The sequence below is a fragment of the Diorhabda sublineata genome, chromosome X (genome assembly GCF_026230105.1).
Source record: "Diorhabda sublineata isolate icDioSubl1.1 chromosome X, icDioSubl1.1, whole genome shotgun sequence".
Classification (NCBI taxonomy): domain Eukaryota; kingdom Metazoa; phylum Arthropoda; class Insecta; order Coleoptera; family Chrysomelidae; genus Diorhabda; species Diorhabda sublineata.
The window spans coordinates 38,612,542-38,636,021 of record NC_079485.1 but is presented as its reverse complement, the minus strand read 5'-3'; the positions used below and the strand labels follow the sequence as shown (position 1 = coordinate 38,636,021).

At 29.5% G+C, this 23,480-nt stretch overlaps 1 protein-coding gene across 11 annotated transcripts in view; it reads right to left on the bottom strand.

Annotated features, from left to right (window-relative positions):
• LOC130451829 (nuclear receptor coactivator 3) overlaps nucleotides 1-23,480 on the bottom strand; it is a 366,138-nt gene that overhangs the window by 7,155 nt on the left and 335,503 nt on the right. For 7 of the 11 annotated variants that reach the window (XM_056791123.1, XM_056791119.1, XM_056791120.1 and 4 more), the window contains 9 exons: nucleotides 16,447-16,692; nucleotides 15,862-16,091; nucleotides 11,930-12,128; nucleotides 11,481-11,678; nucleotides 10,224-10,466; nucleotides 7,704-8,069; nucleotides 7,211-7,391; nucleotides 4,209-4,406; nucleotides 1,029-1,226 (listed from right to left, as the gene is read on the bottom strand). In XM_056791123.1, coding sequence (XP_056647101.1) covers nucleotides 1,029-1,226; nucleotides 4,209-4,406; nucleotides 7,211-7,391; nucleotides 7,704-8,069; nucleotides 10,224-10,466; nucleotides 11,481-11,678; nucleotides 11,930-12,128; nucleotides 15,862-16,091; nucleotides 16,447-16,692 — 2,059 coding nt within the window. The remainder of the gene's footprint in view (nucleotides 1-1,028; nucleotides 1,227-4,208; nucleotides 4,407-7,210; nucleotides 7,392-7,703; nucleotides 8,070-10,223; nucleotides 10,467-11,480; nucleotides 11,679-11,929; nucleotides 12,129-15,861; nucleotides 16,092-16,446; nucleotides 16,693-23,480) is intronic. The other 4 variants (XM_056791122.1, XM_056791127.1, XM_056791129.1 and 1 more) reach the window with 1 other exon arrangement.

The following is a 23,480-nucleotide window of genomic DNA, read 5'->3' as shown; positions in this document are numbered from 1 at the left end:
CTGGTATAGACAATTCATTTGATTGGTCACTGGGACATTCACCTTTGCGTTTAAACTATTATTTTGTAATTGCTGTTGATTTTCATGACTAGCAACAATATTCACTAATTCATTAAAAAAATTAAATGTGGGAAAATACGTTGCAGTAATTTAGATAACTAATTAATGCAAAACTGACAAAAATTTTGTATGTTTTATTGAAATGTGAATTAGGCTCCAAAAAAGATTTCGTTCGGATTATATTTATATAAATAATTATTGTTGTAGTTTGGTATGCCATAAAATGGCAGACCATCTTTGTACATCAATTAAATATTGTATTCATTTAATAGAGGTCGAATTTTCAAGTGCACATATGAAAAAACTTGAATAAAGACGTTGACAGATAACCAATATCCAAAAAAACTAGTGATGAGACATGAATTAACTACAGACTTCCAACACAATAAACCTAATCACACATATTGTAAAAGGCATGTGCAGTGGAAAAATAGTGTTGTGCATTTATAGCAGTCGCAATTACAAACGCGTTTACTACACTAGCATAATCATATAAAAATGCGTAACATTTTTACAAAAAAGTTTTAAAAGGCAATTTACATATATAAGTATGTAACTCCAGAAATATATTGAAATAAGGCTAGTATTAGTAAATATATAATTTGTAAAATTATTGTATAATTAAAAATGTGCGCCTTTATATATCTACATAAATATACATAAAACCACTCAAAAGAACTAGAGGCTTTAAAAGAAGAATAAAGGAGATATTGACTATAAACCTTCTCCTTCCAAAAATGTTTGACAATAAAAATCCGATGTGCTAGGCACCCAATGAAAGGGTAAGTTATTAATAAATGAAACACTGAATATATTATTTAATTTTCAGTACACAAACGATGAAACCAAATTTAGATTTAAGAAATTTTTATCAATTGAGGGAGGTAATATAAAATTAGCTTTTCTTTGTAAACAAATCTAAATTTGATCTAATTTACACTAATTTGATACCTAAATAGAAAACTTACCAGTAGCCATTTCAAAATTGAGTCCTAACGTTTCGAGATCACTGACTTGTTGCTGTTGGGTTAATTGCATTTGTGAAGGGGGTCGAGTAGGAGGTGCCGTAGTTCCTGCAGCTGGCTGTGCTTGGGCAGTTCTTGCTCCAACAACTGCACGCAGCTCTTGCCGTACAAATTCAGAGGTAGGGGCGCTGCCTGATACTCCTGTATTAATATTCAAAAAGTTAGTTATTATCTTTTATTGCAAATATGTAAGCTTTTCGAATTATGAATCTTCAAAACTATTGAAATAACGAGTCCCAAAAAAAATAAAGAGATTCTTTTTGGTTACATTACAATTTCATCTGGATGTGGCTAGTTTGTAGAAGCAGTCTACTAATAAGTAAACTGTGTGTGACACAGTTTTGTTTCTTCCTACATATGAAAAAGTAGAAGTGTACCACATCTAGATAGTATATATATATATTTTTCAGTAGCTTTTTAAAAAGTTCTCCCTCAGTTTTCTATATACGAATCTTCTGTAAGAGCAAAGTATCTAGTAGTCAAAACTAAAAACTGATAATGAGTTGAGCCGAGAATTGAGTATATACATACATATAATGTATGTATATATGTATATATGCATCTAAATGTTCTCGATTTTAGGTCTCTTCTGTTTCAAAATTAGTTTTTTTTGATAGTTTTTAAAAGAAAGATAAATTTTGACGTTTCGACTTGTCTTTAAGTCTTTATCAGAATATGATTTTGACACATATTAAGCAAATTGCCAGTGTCAATATCATATTTTGATAAAGACTTGAAGAAAATTTATCTTTCTTTTAAAAACTATGGAAATTGATTGAAATTTTGAAACTTCGAAACAGAAGAGACCTAAAATCAAACACACACACACACACACACACACATATATATATATATATATATATATATATATATATATATATATAAACTTCCTATGTAATGTTATTTTAGTTGAAAAGAATTATCTTTATTTCTCTGCAGACCTATGCCTTAAGCCTTTTGCAAGAATTTATGTGTTTAAATTATATTAAATTTGTTTGAAAATAGTTACTCACCAAACATATTAGTCTTTTCTTGCAATAGACTTATTCGATAACATTTTACTTTTTTCAGTATTAACCTTTTTGTTAAACAATAAATATTCCAGTAATTTTGTATCTAAACATATTTTAATAAATTCTAGAGATGACACAGTGCAAAAATAAAAATGTACAATATCATAATATTATGTGTTATCGAACTTAATGGATAGTAATAGTACCAAATAATTGAAGTTGATTAATATAATAGCTTTCATGCTATTCGCCTTTCTACGTATTCCAAATTCAAACATGTACATATAAACAATATACTGTTTTTGCAGCTGCACTAAACATTTTTGGCGCTGTCTCCTTCTACAAAACAATAAAATATTTTCTACCCTCAATACAAATACTATCATGTAGTCCAGGTCATCATCCATTACTTTGATGTCAAACTATAAAACATGACTTCGACCTACGTTTCTTCTTAAGTAGAACCATGTAAGGACGTTATATATCAATTGTTTCATACCTCATGCTGGTGCAGAAGATATCTGCTTATTTTCATAGTTTGATCAATTTTTACGAATTTTACGAATTCAGTAGAGTACAGTTAGTTGTTAGATAAGAATTTATGTAATTTCAAAATTATGAAAAATATATTTGTACATTTTTATTTAGCATATTTTCTACAAAAGAAATATAATGAAATGTAATAAAATCCAAAAGGCACAATATTTCAAATAGAAACTAGTCATTCTAAAATATATAATGTCAATGCATCATGCTTGATAGACTAATAATTTTTAGAAACATAAATAATATAATCGGCGTGGTAGATGAATAAATATAACACAAAGCACAAATAAAATCTGCAAACTAAAAACTGCCAAACAAAAAAAATAAGCACACAAAAATAAGCGACATAAAAACCAGCAAGGATATAAATTTCTAATGATGTTACCCATGACGATATTATAAGGAAAATAGGATAACTTTTTGGGAGATTTAAGGATAAGGGGTACAACGTTTTGGTATTTTCCCAGTGATTTTAGCACAGCTATGAGGCGAGCACATGTAAAATGTATGAGAGTTGTTCACATTTATATAACATCGATTAATTTCTATAAACTCAAATATATTTTCAAAGAGCATCAATTTCTTTAGTAATATTATCCAAAACAGTATTAAATATCATCTGAAAACTACATTGGAACTTATTCACTTAGACATTTTAATATTTGTTGATACCCAAAAGGTTTGATTGAACAAACAAGATATGAAGAAAACGGAAACTACCGCCGACCCAACCCAAATGTAGATACCACAATAAGTGATGTAATTAAAACTTTAACCTGGAAAAAGTAGAATATTATACAAAAATTTGAATATTTGACCTAAAGCGATGTGGTCATTAATTTAAATGCCAATAAAGCTACAAATTTCCACGTAGGTGATTTATATGCACGGTTACTTCGCAAAATATTATTTTTATACAAACCAGTTGACAATTTGATATTCTTGTATGGTATTGATATAGAATGAGTAGTTAGCCTTTCTACAATAATTAATATCACTAACAAATTCTTCATACTTTTTATTCCAATGTACAGTAAATAACTGATCATGTGTATTGTCTAAATGAGTACCTTGTCTCAATGTAGATGGTATCAAATTTTCAGTCAATATTTCTACAATGAATTGTTGTTATCAATTGGAGTAATGTATACTTTATAAATTTAAGTATGTAAACAACCTCGGATTTTATGAATAATGTTAGACACAGGGGTATGTGCCAGATGAGTGCTATGGTGAGATGACCGCGTTCTTAAATCCTCAGAATATATATTTGAACACTTTAAAACTCCTTGATCTTCTCAAATATTTTCCCAACAAAAACAATTCACTATGATGAATTTGAATTTATTTTTATTTTTCATAAAACGAAAATTATAAATAAGTCCATGTTGTTTTGGTTATTTTAATATCCTGCATATTGTTAGAAAAAAAAAATGAGAAGGTCATAAAAGTGGTAAAACCACAGGACGAGGTTACGAAAGAATTCTGAAGATTTTTCTTTCGTGGGAGTGTTCTGATAGATAACAGAGGTGCCCCTAGCTTGCCAACGGAGACAATGACTTACCAGGCTGAAGATGTGGGGGAGCCCGGCCCCTATCTGCGCCATTGTAGGCTAATGGTATACCCGTCTGATCATAACAGTACTGGGAGTCTTGTTGGTAACTCATCATTTGAGGGACAGAATGTGGATGAGGAGGAACAGGAGGATAAAGGTGGGAATGGTGGTCCCTGCCTGTGTACGGTCGGGGTGATCCCAGCCCACCTGTAACACACGCCACCCTCTATATTCATTGAATTTTCATTTTTATCTCCTCTCTTATTTACCCTATTATCTAAGGTGGCCAATAAACAAAACTTCCTTTCATTGTATTTTTATAAATATCCATATATATATATATATATATATATATATATATATATATATATATATATATATATATATATATATATATATGTGTGTGTGTGTGTGTGTGTGTGTGTGTAATATTACTAGAGCTTTTCATAAATCTATAGTTTCCTTTATTTAATGGTGCTGAATTCCCATTGCAAATATTAATAGATGGGTGAAAATATACAAAATTTCCTGGATAATTTGGGTTTTAATTATTTAAAGCGCTAAACCAAGAATTATATACAATACAGATTTATTATTTGAATAATTGGTATAAATTTTGAATAAATTTCAAGTGATCCAGAAAAAACACAGACAAAACTAAAGCTACATTCAGTTCTAATGAAATATTCAATAACAGTATCTGCACAAATATTAATTTTTTTAATAACATGACTAAACAAAAAAGTTAAATTATTGAAATAGCAACAATTAAACATACTAATTATTTTGATCTAAAATGATATTCAAGTACAGAAAAAATTATTAAATAAATTTTATAAATTCAATTCTTGTACTTATTTTCTTAAAAATACTATGAGAGGAAAGTAAGTGAACTGTGCCGCCTTGAATTGAATAATGTAACTGAAATTCCTTCAAGTTCTAAATCACCTATCCATTATATTCCCCAATGAATAAATGGTTTTGTACTGACCACAACTTTTTATGATTATTTTATACTAAAAATAAAAAACAAAAACTACTAAGTCGTGATATATTGAGGAAAATAATCTAATAATAAAAAATTCTACCATGCATACTCATAGTAACAATATTCTAAAAAATTTGTTTCCTACGAATGCATGGGTAGCAAATTCAAAACATGCCAATATAAATGGTAGAGAGAGAAGAGTGTATATGTGGTACATATTTTGATATTTATAAACTGATCTCAACTATTTATATAAGTATACTGCATTATATATATATATATATATATATACAGTATTACAAATTACAATTTATTGAAAACTGTAATATATATCTTATGTGTACCACTTGACATTATAAAAAGCACAGAAGCGAATTTTTCTGCCTTCAATTAATGAGTTGTAAAATTATTCTATTTTGCAATAAACTTTCCAAACACCATCAACTCTAAAAAAAAATAAAGTAGTGAAAACTCGCACAAGTTCAAACTCGCAAAGTTTTAACAGTGTGAAATATTAAAAAAGAAAAACATCAGTGCTCACCATAGATTTTTATCAGTTAATAGATTGCTAAAACATAACAATTTAAATTATTTTATTGAACAAAGAAATTTTTCATTAAACCAAAAACGCCTGAAATATATTAAATTACAATAAAAAAGATGGCTCAACAAATAACCTAGTTAAGAAACAAAATTAATGTGATACTATTAACTACAGGCTGCAAGTTTAATACAATCAAGGCTTTCAATATTGCAACATAATTATAAATAATAAATTATACAACTGATCTATCTGGACTATTACTTTGTTGACATCTATTAGATTTCATTTGCATTAGTGACAATGAACATCTGCAAACAATGTACTTTTGTGGAGAATAAATATATTATACACCTAAGCTGATATAACGAATCAAATTCAATTTACAGTATTTTAACAAAACAAGAAAGGGGATCAAATTAATTGAAAAAATGATTTCACACAATCAAAGGTTCAACATAAATATGAAGAATTCATTCCATAATGATCAAAGTCTAATAATAGTAATATTTTTTTAAACAAAATTAAGACAATATAAGAAGCAATCAATTAGCGTCTCAGGCGCACATCAGAAATAATAAATTAGTAGACTTTCCAGTGGAAAAAAGGGTGTAAAAAGGTAGTTGAAGAAAACAAATCAGAAATAAGCAGGTACAAAAATATATATATAAAAAACAATAATAAGCTCAAAAAACTAATTGAAATCACATCTGTCAAAATTTGGTTTTTGGACTGGGAACACAAAGACAACAGTGATATTGTCGACTCCTTGCCAATTTAATTCAAATTTTAGTGCACAAACTGTGTGGATATGTATGCGTTTATTATAATTGGTAATGATTTTTTCACCATACTGTCCAGTTTGAGTTTCTATTGATTGATTTTCAAATTGTGGATAGATAATCAGTTATATTCCAATATTTTCTGCTTTCTGAAATAAATTTATGGTAATTTAGAAGTCTGAATAATACTGAATAATTAATCTTCTCATTCAGCGAAAAATTCTAAATAGTACTACTTAATGATAACTTTTTATATTTAGTTGTGTACCCTACTTTGATATATTTTCTTTATACAGCATCAAGATCTTTGTTGTAGCAAACTACACTGAATGTTATAGGTTACAAAACATTGAACAAAAACATGAAAAAAAATACATGTCATCCCAAAAAATTTATTGATAATAAAATTTGAATCAAAACACTCATTCCTACAAGTACATTGTACTTAACAAATTCATTGCTATATGGTCATCTAAGAGCTTGGATGCATACATCATACTTATACACATTTTCTCTCCCTATTAGTCATTAACTTAGTTTGTAACAGTAGCACTAGGCTGGAACAAAATCATATTCGAATAAAAACAAAATCCATTCAGAGTTGAATAATGAACAATTTCTATGATCATTACGTTAAATACAATCTATTAACTTCACCTCTATGGTATTTAAAGAAGAATAAAGTATTATATTAGCTTACCAGGTAATTGTGATGTGGCAGATGGTACGCTATTTGCCCGTTGGAGTCTCAGGTACGGATTGTTAAAGGCCGAATTAGGCGAATTAGGAGTAGGAAACTGATCACCTGTAGGATAAGGCGAATGCCTGGCACCTACCGATCCAGGACTATTAATGGATCTCTGTGACTGCTGGGGTGGTCTCTGAAAATTTTGCACGTTTCAACAAGTACAGTATATTGATGTTGCATAAATGTAAATACTATATTTTTCTAAATTACTTTAATAAGTCTCGAGACTCAAATGCAATGCAAGAACAAAAAAAAACGATTGATCTCTTATTGTTTTCCATGGTAATGTGGAAAATACAATACAACCATTAAAGATTGGAAATTAGTACAATATCTTATCAATAATAAGAAACAAAGAAAACTATTTATAAATAGGGCAAGTGATGAACTAACAAATGGTAAACTAAATTTTCTATTGTTTATGAAACTGATGAAATATACTTACTGTGAGTTGAGCACTAAGCATAGGATTTTGCTGAACACTCATCCTTGATTGTGCCTGTTGCCATGAGGTGTTCTGTGTACTTGCTTGTGGATATGCTTGCCGTGGAGACAATTGCGCATTAAATTGCGACTGTGGCGACAGACCCGCTGGAGAATTCTGATAGTTAGTCACAGAGGTAGTTTGAGGAAAAGCTGGTGAGGTTAACTGAGAATGGGGTGAATATGGTTGTTGATTATTTACTCTAGATGTTTGCCCATATGGAGGAGACAGTTGGGATTCTGAAGGAACGCTAGAAGAGCGTTGTAATGATACATTAGGAGCTACTGTGTTGTTCAACAAGCTATCTATGTTCTGAATGGAGTTTATCTGCAAAATAAAAATGATTAAAGAATACAGTTTTATTACCTTAGTAGAAGATTATTACTAAAAACAAAACATTATGTCAATTATATTTTAAGAGTGGGTTCAGTTCACTAACAAATCCTTGTCTATTCCTTTGTATCTGTTAATATAACTTTTTAACAAGAATGACTGATTAATTGGATACAAAAACTACCCAAAAATAGAGTTCAAACGTTTTATTTTCTGACTGGCAGATAAATTAAAACATTTGATTGAGGTTGTAAGTGACTTCTATATACTATGATTTTTAAGCAATAAACTTAATAATCAAATTTATATATTAGCTATGAAACCAATAATCGTCCAGCATTTTTATATAAATGGCATGGTAGGGGAAATTAAATCGATTGAAGCGTTCGCAGTGGTCACTTTGAGCATTACGGGAGGCTATTATAACCGAAATTATAAACAAATCCACGTTAAAATTTTTTGTTTGTTTTAATTATAATAAATTAAATAAAAATGGGTCACCAGAGTTGTTGTGTAGTGAATTGTAAAAATACTAGCAGAAAAAGTGCAAATTTTATAAATTTCTAACCGCTACATGGAAAATAAATCAACGGAATCGGTGGATAGCTGCAGTTAAAAGGTTTAAGTAAGTAAGTAGTATCATAACCTTATTGTTATCAAAAATAATCCTGAAAATGAGGGATGAAAAATATTTTATTACTCCTGAAAATTGTTCATTAAGTACTTGTGATAATACAAACAAAAATTTGTAAGAAATTTTAAATTTATTGTATGCTTTTAATAAAATTAATAATTAAACTTATTGTAATAAACAGTTATATTCCTTTGAACTTGTTTATAACTAACAAATTAGTAACGAATAATAAAATTCTTTTAAATAGACATTATTGTAACACACAATAACACTTTTTAGTTTTCACTCACTTAATAAATATTGTTTTTTCAGTAACTAATTATAAAAATACTGTATTGACTTTTACACCAGTATACATCATAGAAAATAAATTATGTATTATAATAAAATATTTGCAAGATCATTTCTAGTAAAGCTTCGTTTTTCAAATGTCCTTTCATCTTCTTTGTTACTAGTATCTAAATTATCAGAGACTTTATTAAAAAGCTGTCAAAGTTTCGTCGATATTCCTCAACTTCTCTCACATGTCCAGCAAGAATAATATTTTTACCCTTGGTCATAGTTTCTGGCTGAAATTTTATTTGATGGCTGATGGACTGAAATCCTGTTTTTATAATAATATCCATGTCTTTGGTTTAACTAAAAATAATGAAAAAATTAATTAAGCAAATATTCACTTATTCCATTAAAAAAACAGTTTAAAGCAAGGTAACCTCATATATGTTTACTGCATTCTGTTATATATTTCATCATTATACTTACTTGTTCAAGATAATTATAAAATTGTAGTAACTATTAAATTGTCACATTTATTTTTGACGACTAATTTATTACTATTTATTATACTTTGATTCTAAAATTTTTCTGTTTACTATTGAAAAACGTAATGCGCTGCAGTCACACTCGGAACGAATACCATGGAACATTATGATCAGCCTAAATTCTATTTACAGACAGAATATTGACCAATAGATAGTCTTGTGAGATGGTGAATTGCAGTGGTACAAATGTATTTTATTTCCAAGAAATACTCTTTTTTGGGCAATTTACTTCGACTACACTGCATAATGCTGGGATTATATAGTTGCTTCACTACCTCAATCTCTGGCAACAATATATCAACAAAGTTGCATTTTATAATGTTCTTTTCCATTTTCTGTTCAGCTAGTTAGCTCTATTTTGAAATTTGTTATATTATATTATAGAAATTATTTCTGTACAAATATAAATATTTTCGTTTAATTAGATGATAAATAAACTATTGATATTTTATAAAAATTAATTTAATCTTTTGGGATATTTTATCAAATATAGTCACATTTTCTTACAGCATATTGTAACCTAGGTGTTGAAAAAATATCTTGATACTAATGGAATATATTCCTATAATTATGTATGAGTAATTTATGTGCATAGAATTTGTAAATAATCTGATAATATGGAAGAAAAATATAGTTCAAAATCTGATATGTGTTAATGTGCCGATCAGAGTTAAAATTAAATCCATTACTCACATTACTAGAAATCTCATTGGAAGCAGCATTAGATGAAATTAACAAATGTTGCTGCTTTTGCTGTAGTAACAAACGACGTTTTTGTTGCTGTTGTTCCAAAAACAATGTTCTGTGCATCAAGCTCTGATTATTAACATTAGTTGGACATTGTTGACTTCCAGCATTGGAACTTCTAATCTGCACTCTTCGTTGCTGAGGATAACTTGGAGGTGGTGAGAAAACAGCATTATTTTGGCTCGACAACTAAAAATAACAAAATCAATTATATGGTAGAAATATATATTATTTGGTATATAAGTAGAGTAAAACAAAATGCTATGAATGAATTTTTTTTATACAAATTGATATTTTCTACAATTTTTCACCAATGCAACAGTTCAATTATTTTTTTTAATTTCCAGTAGTACAATGTTATATAGTCAGTTCGTGTTTCAAATTTATAATCACATATGGCTTAATCATGGATATTTGTTCTGTACTGAGATTGAAAGGTGTTATAACTTTTCAAAGTTTTCTAATGTATAGCTTGAGTTTGACTTTACATTTACAAGTGAAATCAATGGTCTTTTAATCATACAACTACATCTTTCTGCTTGTTCGTTTTTCTACGATTTATAAGATGAAACGTTTTTAGCTGGAAATTCTATTTGGAGCATACAATAATACATATTCGTCTGTTGTCATAACTTCCATGTTTATACAATATGGGCTAGATGAAATTGTCCTATTTGATTCAATGTTTTATTAGTGAATACTTCTTCTTAGCTAGAGATATTTTGATTACTATGATATTTCGACTTTCTCTAGCATTTGGATCGTCTAGTTGGTTTTTCTACAACTTTTCTTTGGAGTGAAAATGTTTGAATGTCACGGTATATGTAAAATTATTGTCCATTTACAATATATCAGTGATACAAATAAATTTAGGTTTATCCACTAATATGGAAGTGGTGAACAAGATGATATTTTAAAAACTCAAAGAGGTGTTGATTATGTTATAATAAATCATAAGAAAAATATAATGATGTTTTATCTGGATTTTAATATTTCACTTAATAAATAATAATTGCTCTAGATCTATAGGGCATTTAACAAAACTGGAAGAGAGTTTGTATATGTTGATAGTTAACTGTCTTGCATTCTGAAAGAGTATATTAATAAATTAGTATATATGAGATGCCATTGTTGTTGAATAGGGGATTATTCAACTATCAAGTTATTAGAAAGTTACTCAGATAGTATCAAATTATAACTCACATTTGAGGATGAATAAGCTGGTGGATTTCCTGATAAGGAAACTGGTGATCCAGGGCTTGTAACGACACTTTCACATTGCATTAATGATTTCTGAATGTTATTGATCGCCACAGCTTCACTCAAAGCAAAATTGTTGTTTTGTTGACCATCACCACCATCAAGAAGCATAATTCCAACATCGGGAACAAAATCTATTACCTATAATATTAGAAGGTTGAAATTTGAACATTGTTTTAAAGTGAATTGTACAATGAACATTTGTTGTATTTTTCATCTAATTATAATAAAATAGAAAAAATGTAGTAGGCAAAAAAAAGTAAAATAATGAAAACAGACAAAAAATAACAATAAAATCCCCTAAATAAAGTAATTAAAGCATATAATTTAATTGTTTACCAATTACTAGTAGTTAGTACAGTGATTTGGACGTAACTAAAGATAATAATTACTTGATCAAGAAGTTCAGATAGTAGAGGATCTGCAGATGCTTGCAAATTTGGATCCCAGATGCAATTGTCCGTCGTTGAGGTGGCTGGCGATGAAAAACAGCTAGAGTTGACTAGGTTTATGCGATTACGTTGCATGTTACTATTACTGGACAGATTATTGAGGTAGTTTGAGTTTGCTTGACTTGGACGTCCAGGCATTCTACAAAAAGAAAAACATGTACCACATAATCGCGCTAATCTCGTTTACTTTCAGTTCATGAGAAAGCAATGAAACATAATTTTCACTGATTTCAATTTAAACTGTTAATATCAAATATCTAACTCATTAAAAAAATTGTCAATTTGAAGTTGATCCTGAGATTTAACCAAATCTTGCATATGTGTTAAATATCACCATAAACATTATTTAACTACAACAAAATCATTTGAGAATATATTTTTTTTTACATTGAGAACAAACGAACCTTAATGGTCTTGTTTAGTTTGTAACAATTGATAAAACTTCTACTTATTGTAAAGTTAATTTTAAAATTTGTTAAAATCTGATACAACTACCAAATTATTCATTAATGTAAGCCGTCAAACGGAGGCTAATGCGTCTTCGTCGGTTGTTCAATAAGAAACATATTCTTTCCTCCTTTTTTCCGATTTATTGTTTACCGACAACATGTTTTTAGAAGATTTATTCATTCTACCCAGAAGGTGACAGTATTTTAGTATATAATTTGTATAATATATTTGTTCACTTATATTCATGACATCCGTTCATAAACTATAAATTTGTGGAACACTTCTGAAACTAGTTACTTAGGAATGTGTCATTAAAAGGCAATTAACCTTTCAAGAGCTTCGGTTGCCTCGATATTTTTATTTATTGAAACATTTTTAATATTATATTGGAATTCATGACGTCTTGACATTTTTCTCATTCGAGAATGACCGAACCTACCGATTTTCCATGAGAGGTAGTGTTTGAGTTATTCGAAAGTGTAATATTAATAATCTTTGGATTGGCCATTGAAACAAACAAGTTCAACTTATTCATATGAAAAAGAGTAAATGTTCAAATAACATATCTAATAGTTCGACCGATTCGAGTTGGGCATTAGTTTCCTGAGATATTTTGTCGATCTTAAATGTCGCAAACTATTTAATGGAGTTCTTGGAATGAAAATGAAGCCAAAGCGATGTATGTTAACAAACTTTATTAAAGGGTGTTTTGTTAATTTTCTGACAGTAGAGAAAATGAGATTTTTTCATGACATAGAAATTAAAGGTCAAAACGAACTTTAGATAAGATCCAACGCAAAAAAAACTAACAATTACATGTACAGAACAATAAATTATTTCAATAGCGACCAATATTTTTCTAAGACATCGATAAAATAAACGTTATTAATTAAAAATAGTAAAATATCACATTATTAACTGGCTATATACTTGATAATTAGTATCTTTATTGGTGATTTGGAGTAATTCCTTTGTTACCTTGCCTAACGCGTGTTTTATATCGGTTCTACATAGCTTTGTAAGAAGGAAATATGAGTTCTCCCAGTTATTTTCGGCTATGCATTTCGAATTTGCATAACCAATTGAAACAGTATAGTAAACATTGAATTACAAACTTTACACATTAATTAAGACCTTTGTAATTGTTGAAACATGTTCAAATAAAGAATACTGCAAAATACAACTCTATACAAAAAAACAAAAAAAAATTGAGAACTTCTGAAGAATTTGGATCCCTCATTATTATCAAAATCTAGACCACAGTTTTTAATGAATCTCAATTCATCTTTGATAAAATGACATATTATACTCCATTCGAAAGAGTGTAGAGTAATAAATCAATCCCTCTCCTGGCCACCATAGCCGTAGTCACATTTAAGAACAATTTTATTTTATTAAACCATAGCAAATGAATCCAACATTTATTTTCAAAGAAATTTATTGCATCAAGTTCAAATTTCCAACTATGTTTACTTATCGGCCAAAACAATTCCTTTGGGGAATGATGTTGATAGGTAAATATTTCACGCCCTTTATAGAATATACCTATATCAGACAGGTTAATTTGAAAACGATTTGTAAAATGTTTTCTGGGAAAAATGATAATTAGGTAGATTTTGCAAGAGGGCAATAAAAGATTAAAGTATACTAAAATGGTTATTGACAAGTTTCAGCTTAAGAAAAAGTCCTATAAAAGAAAATTCCCAATACACAACTGCATTTCTAGCGCAGTGTTTGTCACAGAAACGTTTCCAAAACTTTAGTGAATATTCAATATGTCGACTTTTGAAAAATATACTTCAATACATAAAGTGAATCCGCATGCACTCTCTGTTAACCAAAAACTCATGACAGGTCTAGGAAAATCAACAGTCTACAAACTTCTTAAGAAAAGGAAAACAAGTGGATGTTCAAGTGGTCCAAAGTCTCGGTCAGGAAGGCCAAAGGTTTACATCTATGAAGATTACAAATATGCAATCTGCAGGAAAGTCCACTCATTTTACTTTAAAAAGAAAATTCCTACTATCGTTAAAATTTTGGAAGACGGATTGCCACCAATCAGCCGAAATAAGCTTTGACAGGTTCTACATGAACTAAATTTTTGTTGGGAAAAACAACGTAAGAAATCATATTTCAAAGATTCCGAAGAAATCGTGTGTTGGAGAAGGTCTTATTTACAGACGATTAAGAAACTCCGAGAGGAAGGAAAAACTATTTTTTATTTGAACGAGACTTGGGTTAACAAGGGGCACATTGTAGGAAAAATATGACAAGATAAGATGGTTAACAATTTTAGACAAGCTTTCTTGGAGGGACTATCAACAGGATTGAGAGCTCCATCAGGGAAAGGCAGACGATTAATAGTAACACATATTGGCAGTGACAGTGGTTTTGTTGATGGTGGCCTATTGTTATTTGAATAAAAAAAAACGGTGACTATCACGAGGATATGAATGCAGATGTGTTCGAAGAATATACAAAGATTCGAAGATTATACAAATGCTAGACCTTATTCCAGCCAGATCTGTAGTTGTTCTTGACAATGCCAGTTACCACTCGAGACAAGGTGAAGTCTACCTACGACGCCATGGAGAAAACAAGACATTATTAACTAATACAAAAAAATATTACATTCAACAAAGACTTGGTGTAAAATGAACTTTTGTCAATTGTCAAAATAAATAAAAATCCCCAATATAATATTGTTGAAGTGGCAAGAAATCGCCAAATTACTATTATTCGTCTTCCTCCCTATCACTGTGAACTCAATCCGATCGAATTGATATGGGCCCAAGTTAAAGGCTTAAATATGTTACGGGAAATATTTCTAGACTATTGTATATAATATAGTGATGTGTAGTACATAAGTATATATATAGTGTATATATTATAGTAATATGTAGTTTATTATATTTTGTATACTCATATTTGTAAATAATTAAACAAAAATAACTGTATATATTAAAAAGTAATAATAATATTTTATTAATTACGAAAAACCCATTGCAACGTCTATGATGGTAATGGTCTTCTTACTTTTGGGGAGATGCAGAGGTTGGTGTGAAATTATTAAACTAGAGATAGAAATAAAGATATCCTTCAATTTTCGAAAGAAAAGGATGGCCATTCAGATTATCTAGGTAACCACTTACATTTTAGTATTTATCATTGGCATATTTAAATATTCCAAATTTTGGATGTTAAGTAACCTACTAAAAATTTCAGGGTTTTGCATTTATGATGAGCATTTATTACTCTAGGCTCTTTCCAAATAGAGTATAATGAAGTCTAATCACTGTTATGTTGTGAATACTAGATAAAATACAAATAAATTTAATAGCAAGATGACAATTTATATTTAAAAAATATTTTTTTGTATTATAATCTACCTTACTCAATAAATTAATGAGTGTGCTTTTTACCTGCTGACGCCCATTCTAGAGTTGTTCATTGCATTTTGGTTCATGACAATTTGCACAGCTTTGTTATGATCAGAAATTCTCGGCAGTTTTTCTTGAGGTGTGGCAGAGATCACGCTGGCAGGAATGTGTGGTATAGGCTGGTGGTTCGAAGAATCTTTTTCTAAAAGCGATGCCAACATTTTATTGCGCTCTCTCAAAGAATTTCCAGATAACGAACCGGAAGATGAAACCTGAAAATTATCAAAGAATATTAGGAAACATCATTTTTTAATTGAATTAATTTTATTCAATGACATGGTCGAAGTGTTTTAATTGATGTCATTCCAGCTCATTTATACAGTAAGCAGTTTTAAATGATTATTATAATCCAACAATGATAAATTAGATCTGCCATTTCTTTGAGCAAGAATTACAAACTTCTAATCTCTTATAATTCTTCAAACTTCCAAACTTCAGCTTTGGTAGAGTATCCAAATTAACCCTTGTTAATTTTTAGGTATGATTTCACCCAAAGTTTCTTATTACTCGTTACATTGATAATTACACTGATTCTTTTATAGACCCATCAGACATAAAAAAACATACCTGTGAAACTTCTGCCGGTTTCTTTGCTGGATTTTCGTCTTTATCTTCTATTGCTCTCTTTTTAGATGTATCTGTTGGAGAGGAAGGGAATCCTAGACTACGCATTAGGTCACTATTGCACTGAATATCGTTCTTTTTATCATCTTCAGTATCTCTTTCCGGCTTCAGTAATTGCTGGAGTAGCTCGCTCTGTTTTTTCCTTCCAACTCTCGATTCATTATCGTCATCGTCGGTCTTGTTCAGTAACTAAAAATGAAAGAAATACATTTATACATGCAATAGAAGGATTGTATTCGTGTGATGTTAGGGTCCACGACTATGGAGATTCGTCTATACCAGGTTCCAGAAAAATATTTGAAGATTCCCATAAGATCGTAGGAAAATATAAAAGAGCTTCGTTAGTCTAAACCACATACATCGTGTTACACTTGTGACTTGCACAGAGCGAATCATCATTAAGTAGCAAATGTAGTAATGTAGTGTATTTCGTTATTAACTAGCACAGTTTCTAAAAGTTCGCCAAAAAATCTTCTAGTTAAGTTGTCACAGATGTAAGGCAAATTATATCCCCTGATTTAGCCAAAGTTCTAGTATCTTATAAACGAAGTAACATCTCAATACACGTTTCTTGACATGGCATGCGGTTATTCCAATATATTGGGGGAGAAATTCCAAAAATGAATATTAGCCATTAGAACATTAATGAATATAAGCATAATTTTTAACCGAATACAAAAAAAAGCAAAACTGAATCCAAATCCAATTCAGTTAATTCTTATGATTGAAACAGTACTTGTTAATAATCCAAATTGAATACGTTCCTTCTTATTAGTTTTCAAAGGACATTGCATTACTAAGGAGCAATGACGGATAGGTTAGGTTTCAAATTCAGCACTCATAGGAGATGTTTTAAACACAAAAATCAGATTTACATATCTAATTGAAAGACCCCAAGCAACCTGAAGTTCTACGCCTGTGACCTGACCCCACGTTTGGTTTTTTTTTGTGAAGGTATTTTGAGTCGAAGATTTACACCAATGCCATGAAACAGAACAAATTTCTTCTATGCGATTTTCAAGAGGTGTCGCTACCCATCATAAATAATTAGCCTTGCTACGTTGTCTACATGTCAGGTGATCAAGCAGGCCATCACCTTGGACCTCATTGTCTGTTCCATTAATATAGAAATTGGATTATTTTTTTGAAGTTCCAGATATAAGATGTTTACAGACAGACGTAGAACATTTATTGTACTTATTACCACAGATGAAAGATATTCCTTTATTTGTAAACTCTCAGGGAAATAATTGTTGTCAAAGATAGTAATATTAAACAATATTTTCTTGGTAACAACGAACGGATGAATGATTCACATAACTGACCTTTAGAAATTGGTGATAAGCAATTATCTACTTTTTCTTAGAAAACTGAGATACTTTATCTTAAATTTATCTGTTGACAGTTGACTCTCGTTACACCGTAGAAAGTATTGTCATCCTAAATTCTGCCACCAAAGAATATAATTGAGAATAGATACACAGTGTGGAATATGAAGTGACTTAACTTGCTGATATTTAAATTTCGAGAAAATTTTTCAAATAATCAAAATCATTTGCAGTCGATTAGAAGTATACGCTAATATATTTTGTTGAATACTAAACTCTTAATATATTTTCAGTTTGAATTTAAAACTAATGAAAAAAATAATTTGAGGGACGTTTTTCTTACACAAAAATAATTCCAAAGAACAAATAACTTATTATTCGTATTTGATCATATATATTATAAGTAATCTATTTCTTATTATATTTCAATTTGGTTTCCTTCTACACAATGTTTTTCGTAAATCCCCAAAAAACATATAACATTCAAATGTGGCTTCGTAGGAGAAGATTCATAGTTCATAGTTACATTGTGGGCAGCCAAGGGGCAGTTGAGAACATAGGGCTTCAGATAGGCCCATCGTGTCCATTGGAGAAGATAATCTTACTTTTATTAGTTACGGTCTTTCGCCGACTAGTTTTCGATCCTCCAAACTGCGGTTTTAGTAATTTGCGATTTGGATACATATCATCTCAAATAAATCTATCATAAGTTCCTTTACGAAATAAAGCTAAACTTTAAAAGAACTTAATTTCCATGAACACCTTTCACTAATGTCTTTGAGAAATAATTCATTTAAAGACAATTAACAATTTTGACATAAAGGTTTTAAAAGTTTCAATTTTGAACGACTGTAAACTTTGGAACCACTATTATGTAGAATACTGTGGTTTTGACTGTTGTATTTATAATAAAAATTGTAAATATATACAGGGTGTACTGTGTAATAAATATATTAAGCTTTTGTGGAGAAGGTATACTTTAAACCGACTTATGTAGATGGCTCGAATTATTGGAAAAACTTTTTTCCTGAATACAAAATCTTATACTTTTTTAGTTTCTGTTTTTAATTTGTTTTCATTTTCATTTTTAATATAGCAAAAAAAATATAAAATAGATATTTGGAAAAATGTTTGTAGCCATATGTGGAATATTTTAAATTACTACCTTCCTGGGTTAACCATAGGTAATATTGTGAAGTTGAGAGATATATAACGCTCAATTATCAACAGAAAATATTTGTATCAGTGAAATAAATGTTGTGAAATTTTCAGAAAATGCACCTGATACCAGTACAGCAGCTAACCTGAATATTTTAATCTCCAAAAAGGCAATGTCTTGCTTTCTTTTACATATAGTGGCCCAACGAAAACGTGCAGTGTATAAGTAAAAGATTTTGGTGAGTAAATAAGACACATAAATTTTTGGCACAGAAATTATTATTCAAACATTCAAACCCTCCTAAGTGAGAAATGGTGGGTCAAATGAGACTTGTTGAAAACAGCTTTTGATTCCTTACACATTGCATATTTATTTTTAAAATTCCATCTTGAAGATATGGAATTTGGAATGTCATTAATGCACTCATCGAAAAATATAGAAATTAAATCATTTAATTTGATTAAATGTTAGTAAAAACGATTTGTTTCTTTTTGTCGACTTGTATGGGTGTTCAATCCTGCATGAATTGAAGATATTCCAAAGGGATAGAGCACCTAAAATTATCACGAAATATGCGTGCCTATATGAAGAAAACGTTTACTGGTTGCTGCATAAGCAGTTTACAGTTTATTTTTATCATTACATTTTCCACAATCACTGAAAATTTTGGGCGTGGGTTTTGATTTTCTTTTGAAATCCACCAATTCACACCAAGATAAATTCTCAATCTATCACGAATTGGCTAAAATATATATTATATATGTGAAATATTATATTTACAAAAATGACTCATCTGAGATTATATACGTGTGGTCCTGAAGGAGTCCTTCTTGTAAGCCAGGCTGAGGTTGATTTGTCTTTATATAATTCTACATTTGGGGCATTTACTAGCATGAAACTAACAATAAACATTGCATGACGACCAGGTTTCACGATACTTGTAGTAAGTTTCCCAATATTTATGAATCTTAACAGAAAAAGGTCCTTTCAACATCGGAGACAACATATTGTTATAAACATAACATATATATTTAAAAATACGATTCATTTTCGAAATTTTAATAGCAAAATATGTTTCAAATATTCTTGAAACTTTGCCGAAAACTATAGTTTTTCATGAATCCATTAATTATTGGAATGTTTGTTGGATTGATGGTAAGAAACTTTTGTATTTAATTTATTAAAGGATTGCACTATTTTTTTTCACGACAATTAAACATGTTTTCCCAATTGAGTGGATGAATCATCAGCAGCTTTTACTTTAAGTAATAAATCATAAAAAAGTTGTGACAGTGACTTTCAGGGAGAAAGTTTATACCTGTTATGTCATAAATTTCGAGCTTTAGTCTGAATAATTTAAGCGGCGCATGCGAATCAAACCGATAGTAGATACCAATTGGAAGTTTGGGGAAATATTTAAGACTATAGGTTCGGAACAGTTGTTTTGCTTCATCATTTACACATTACACATCAAATTTAGATAATGATTAATTCCAAATATTTGACGTAAGCTTTATAAAATATATAAATAAAAAAACCTATTCTTACAAATTATCTGAAAGATAATAAATTTTCATAGTAGAACACAAATTATCGCTAACAATACGATATTATAATATTTATTGATAAAATCAATTGAAGTAAATCGAACAAATATAATAGGAAACTTAATTAATGCATAAAATAAATGTGGTTATAAATACAATCGTCCATATAATCTCATTCAGAATATGTTGATTGCAATTTAATTAATATGTATCAAAATGTATACAAAAAATTTTTAACTTGCAACTATATGATAAAAGCAAAACATACCGTACCATAGCACACACACAAACAAACCAACAAGAAAACCTTAAAACTTGACAAGTTCACTAATCTTTTTGAAGAGGTACTGACAACTGGTAAAAGTAATGCAAATAAAAATAAATCTGATAAAATTTGTATTTGAGTAGGTAGGAGAGAGGGAAGAACTGTAATGCGACGTTGCTACATTGTGATTAACAATTTATCAGTATTGAAAATTTTGCAACTGCTGCAATCTTATCGTATTTTATAAAGCGTAGATAAAATAAAAACTCTACGTGAAAATATTAATTTAGATTTTAAATGACCAAAATAATTATAAATTTGTAAACATGCAGTCGACATGAAATTGTTAATGGTAACACCTTATTCTGCTTCAAATCATATTTTGTGATCGGAGATAAACAATCATTGAACGTTTCTCCCTAATTTTCAGTTTAAATATTTACAATTGTTCTAAGAAAATCAAAAATTAACAACCAATGTTATTGTCCTAACATGTACGTTGATGGTAGGCAGTGTACTGTAAAATAAATAAATAAAAACATTCTTGTCCCTAATTTTGAAATTAAAGTAAGGGCTAGGTAGTTAAAAATATTTTTTTTTAAGAAAATACTCCATTTATAGTTTCAGTCTAATTGATTTATGGCTAATTGTCTTTACTATAATCGAAATCAATAAATTCAATTGTCGTAAAATATCGTAAATTAATAAACTTGGCAATACTGTTTTTCTACGGTCATTAAATACCACTCGGATAATACAAAGATTGCAGCCAATATTAGTTTAGGGGACCAAACAGGTAAAGTAACGGATGCCTTTTCATTGAATCGCAACAGCGAAGGATAATAGATCTGTTCCTAAAAGTTCCTAAACAAGAAAAAATTCTTGCTACTTCAAGAATTCAATTCAATTTACACAAAAATATTTTAGACAAGCCATGCATGCTTGTCGTGCAACGATTTTAATATTATTTTCATTTTAATGGATAATTAATGGCCACGATAACTGACCTCAAACAAATTAAAATGCATTTTGTTTTACACGTTGAGTTCAAATATTGGTTAATTGTGCAATGACAACAGTGGGAATATACGTATATTATATCGTTAAAGCAGGTCCGTATTGACGATATTTCTAGAGAATAAGAAATTATGAAAAAAATAGATTGTTGTACATTTTTGTTTTTAAATAATGTAGTTACATATTTTACTACTCTTTACAATAATATCCACTGCCTGAGATTTGAACATAGTTTTTATTAGAGAGAGAGAGCAACATATGTAAGTGGAATTGTAGCATTAAAAAAAAAGAAAGAGTACCACTATAGAGAGTGGTACTGATATTCTTTCTCTGTATATTAGCAGTTCTAGTCCACTTGAACAAGCTCTTTCTATCTTTAATATCAACTCTATGGATTTGAAATACACTTAAAATTCTTTCACAAGTGTGTAAAAACTAATTTAACTCATCTTGATATTATTTGAAGAAACGCCAACTTCATGCGCAAAGATTTGAAAGATTCACTTGTGTAGTTTTTTCTTCATTATTATTAGAATATTCGAGCGCTTATAAAGATGTAAACAATTTGTTAGCTCACGGTATTTTTATTCAAAAATATAAATTTATAATAATATAAATAATATTGGAATATGTACGGGGAATCCCAATAAGAGTCTATCTCAGCCACATCTCAGGAACCGGTACAAACAATTCGAGATACATTTCCCGAGTAAAATATCAAACGGCTGGTATTTTGTGATCATGATGTACAATCAAAATGGGATTAGAAAAATATTGTTTGCGAATTAATCGATGTTCTTCATACATTATAAACAAAATCAGTCGGCAGTCAATATATAGGTCTCTGGAAAGTAAACACCTTAACACTCCTGTCGGAATCAATATCTCCAACAAATTAATGTTTGGAGGGGAATTTTAGGGGACTATATCATAGGCTCTTTAACGGAAAATAAATCTTTGTAACTCTTACAAAAGCAAATTATTTCGAAAAATCCATCATTTCATTAATTGAATTTCTTTCTTTGAGGCTATTTAAAACAAAGTTTTTATCAATATTGCTTTGAAACTGCAACAAATTTGAACAAAGTAGAAATAACTAAGAGATATTTTTTAACCGGAGAAGCCCTTATGAAGTTCAAATTTTTTTTACCATTATTTTCTAGGTTTTCTACATTTCTATTTTAATAAGACAAAAAGACCTATCAACATGTCTTGTCACGAAAATAATATTTTTAATTCAATAATTTCTCATTTAAACATTTTCATTTTTATGGACTTTTACAGCTCATTTTGATACTAATTGATTTCGATCCTAAATATGGAGTGGGAATATGGGAATACAGCAGTTGAACAATTAAATTTAGTATAATTTATCGCGACATTCCATTGAATTGTACACAGGTATGTTGGAATCAAGTTTGTTAAAGTGATATCACTATAATTTCTATGTTCTACAAACTTTTTCCATTTGTGTGTCATTTGAAATATTCGTTTTGAAACATGCCGGTATTCTATTGTGTATACAATGATTTGAAGAGTGATTGTTTGAAATTTAATGTGATTGGTTGAGGTCTATTTTGTTCTACTATTGCTGGCTTTAGTTTATGAAGAAAATACTAAAAATAAGCTTTAAAACTTTCTTGTGAACATGCTTGATCCTC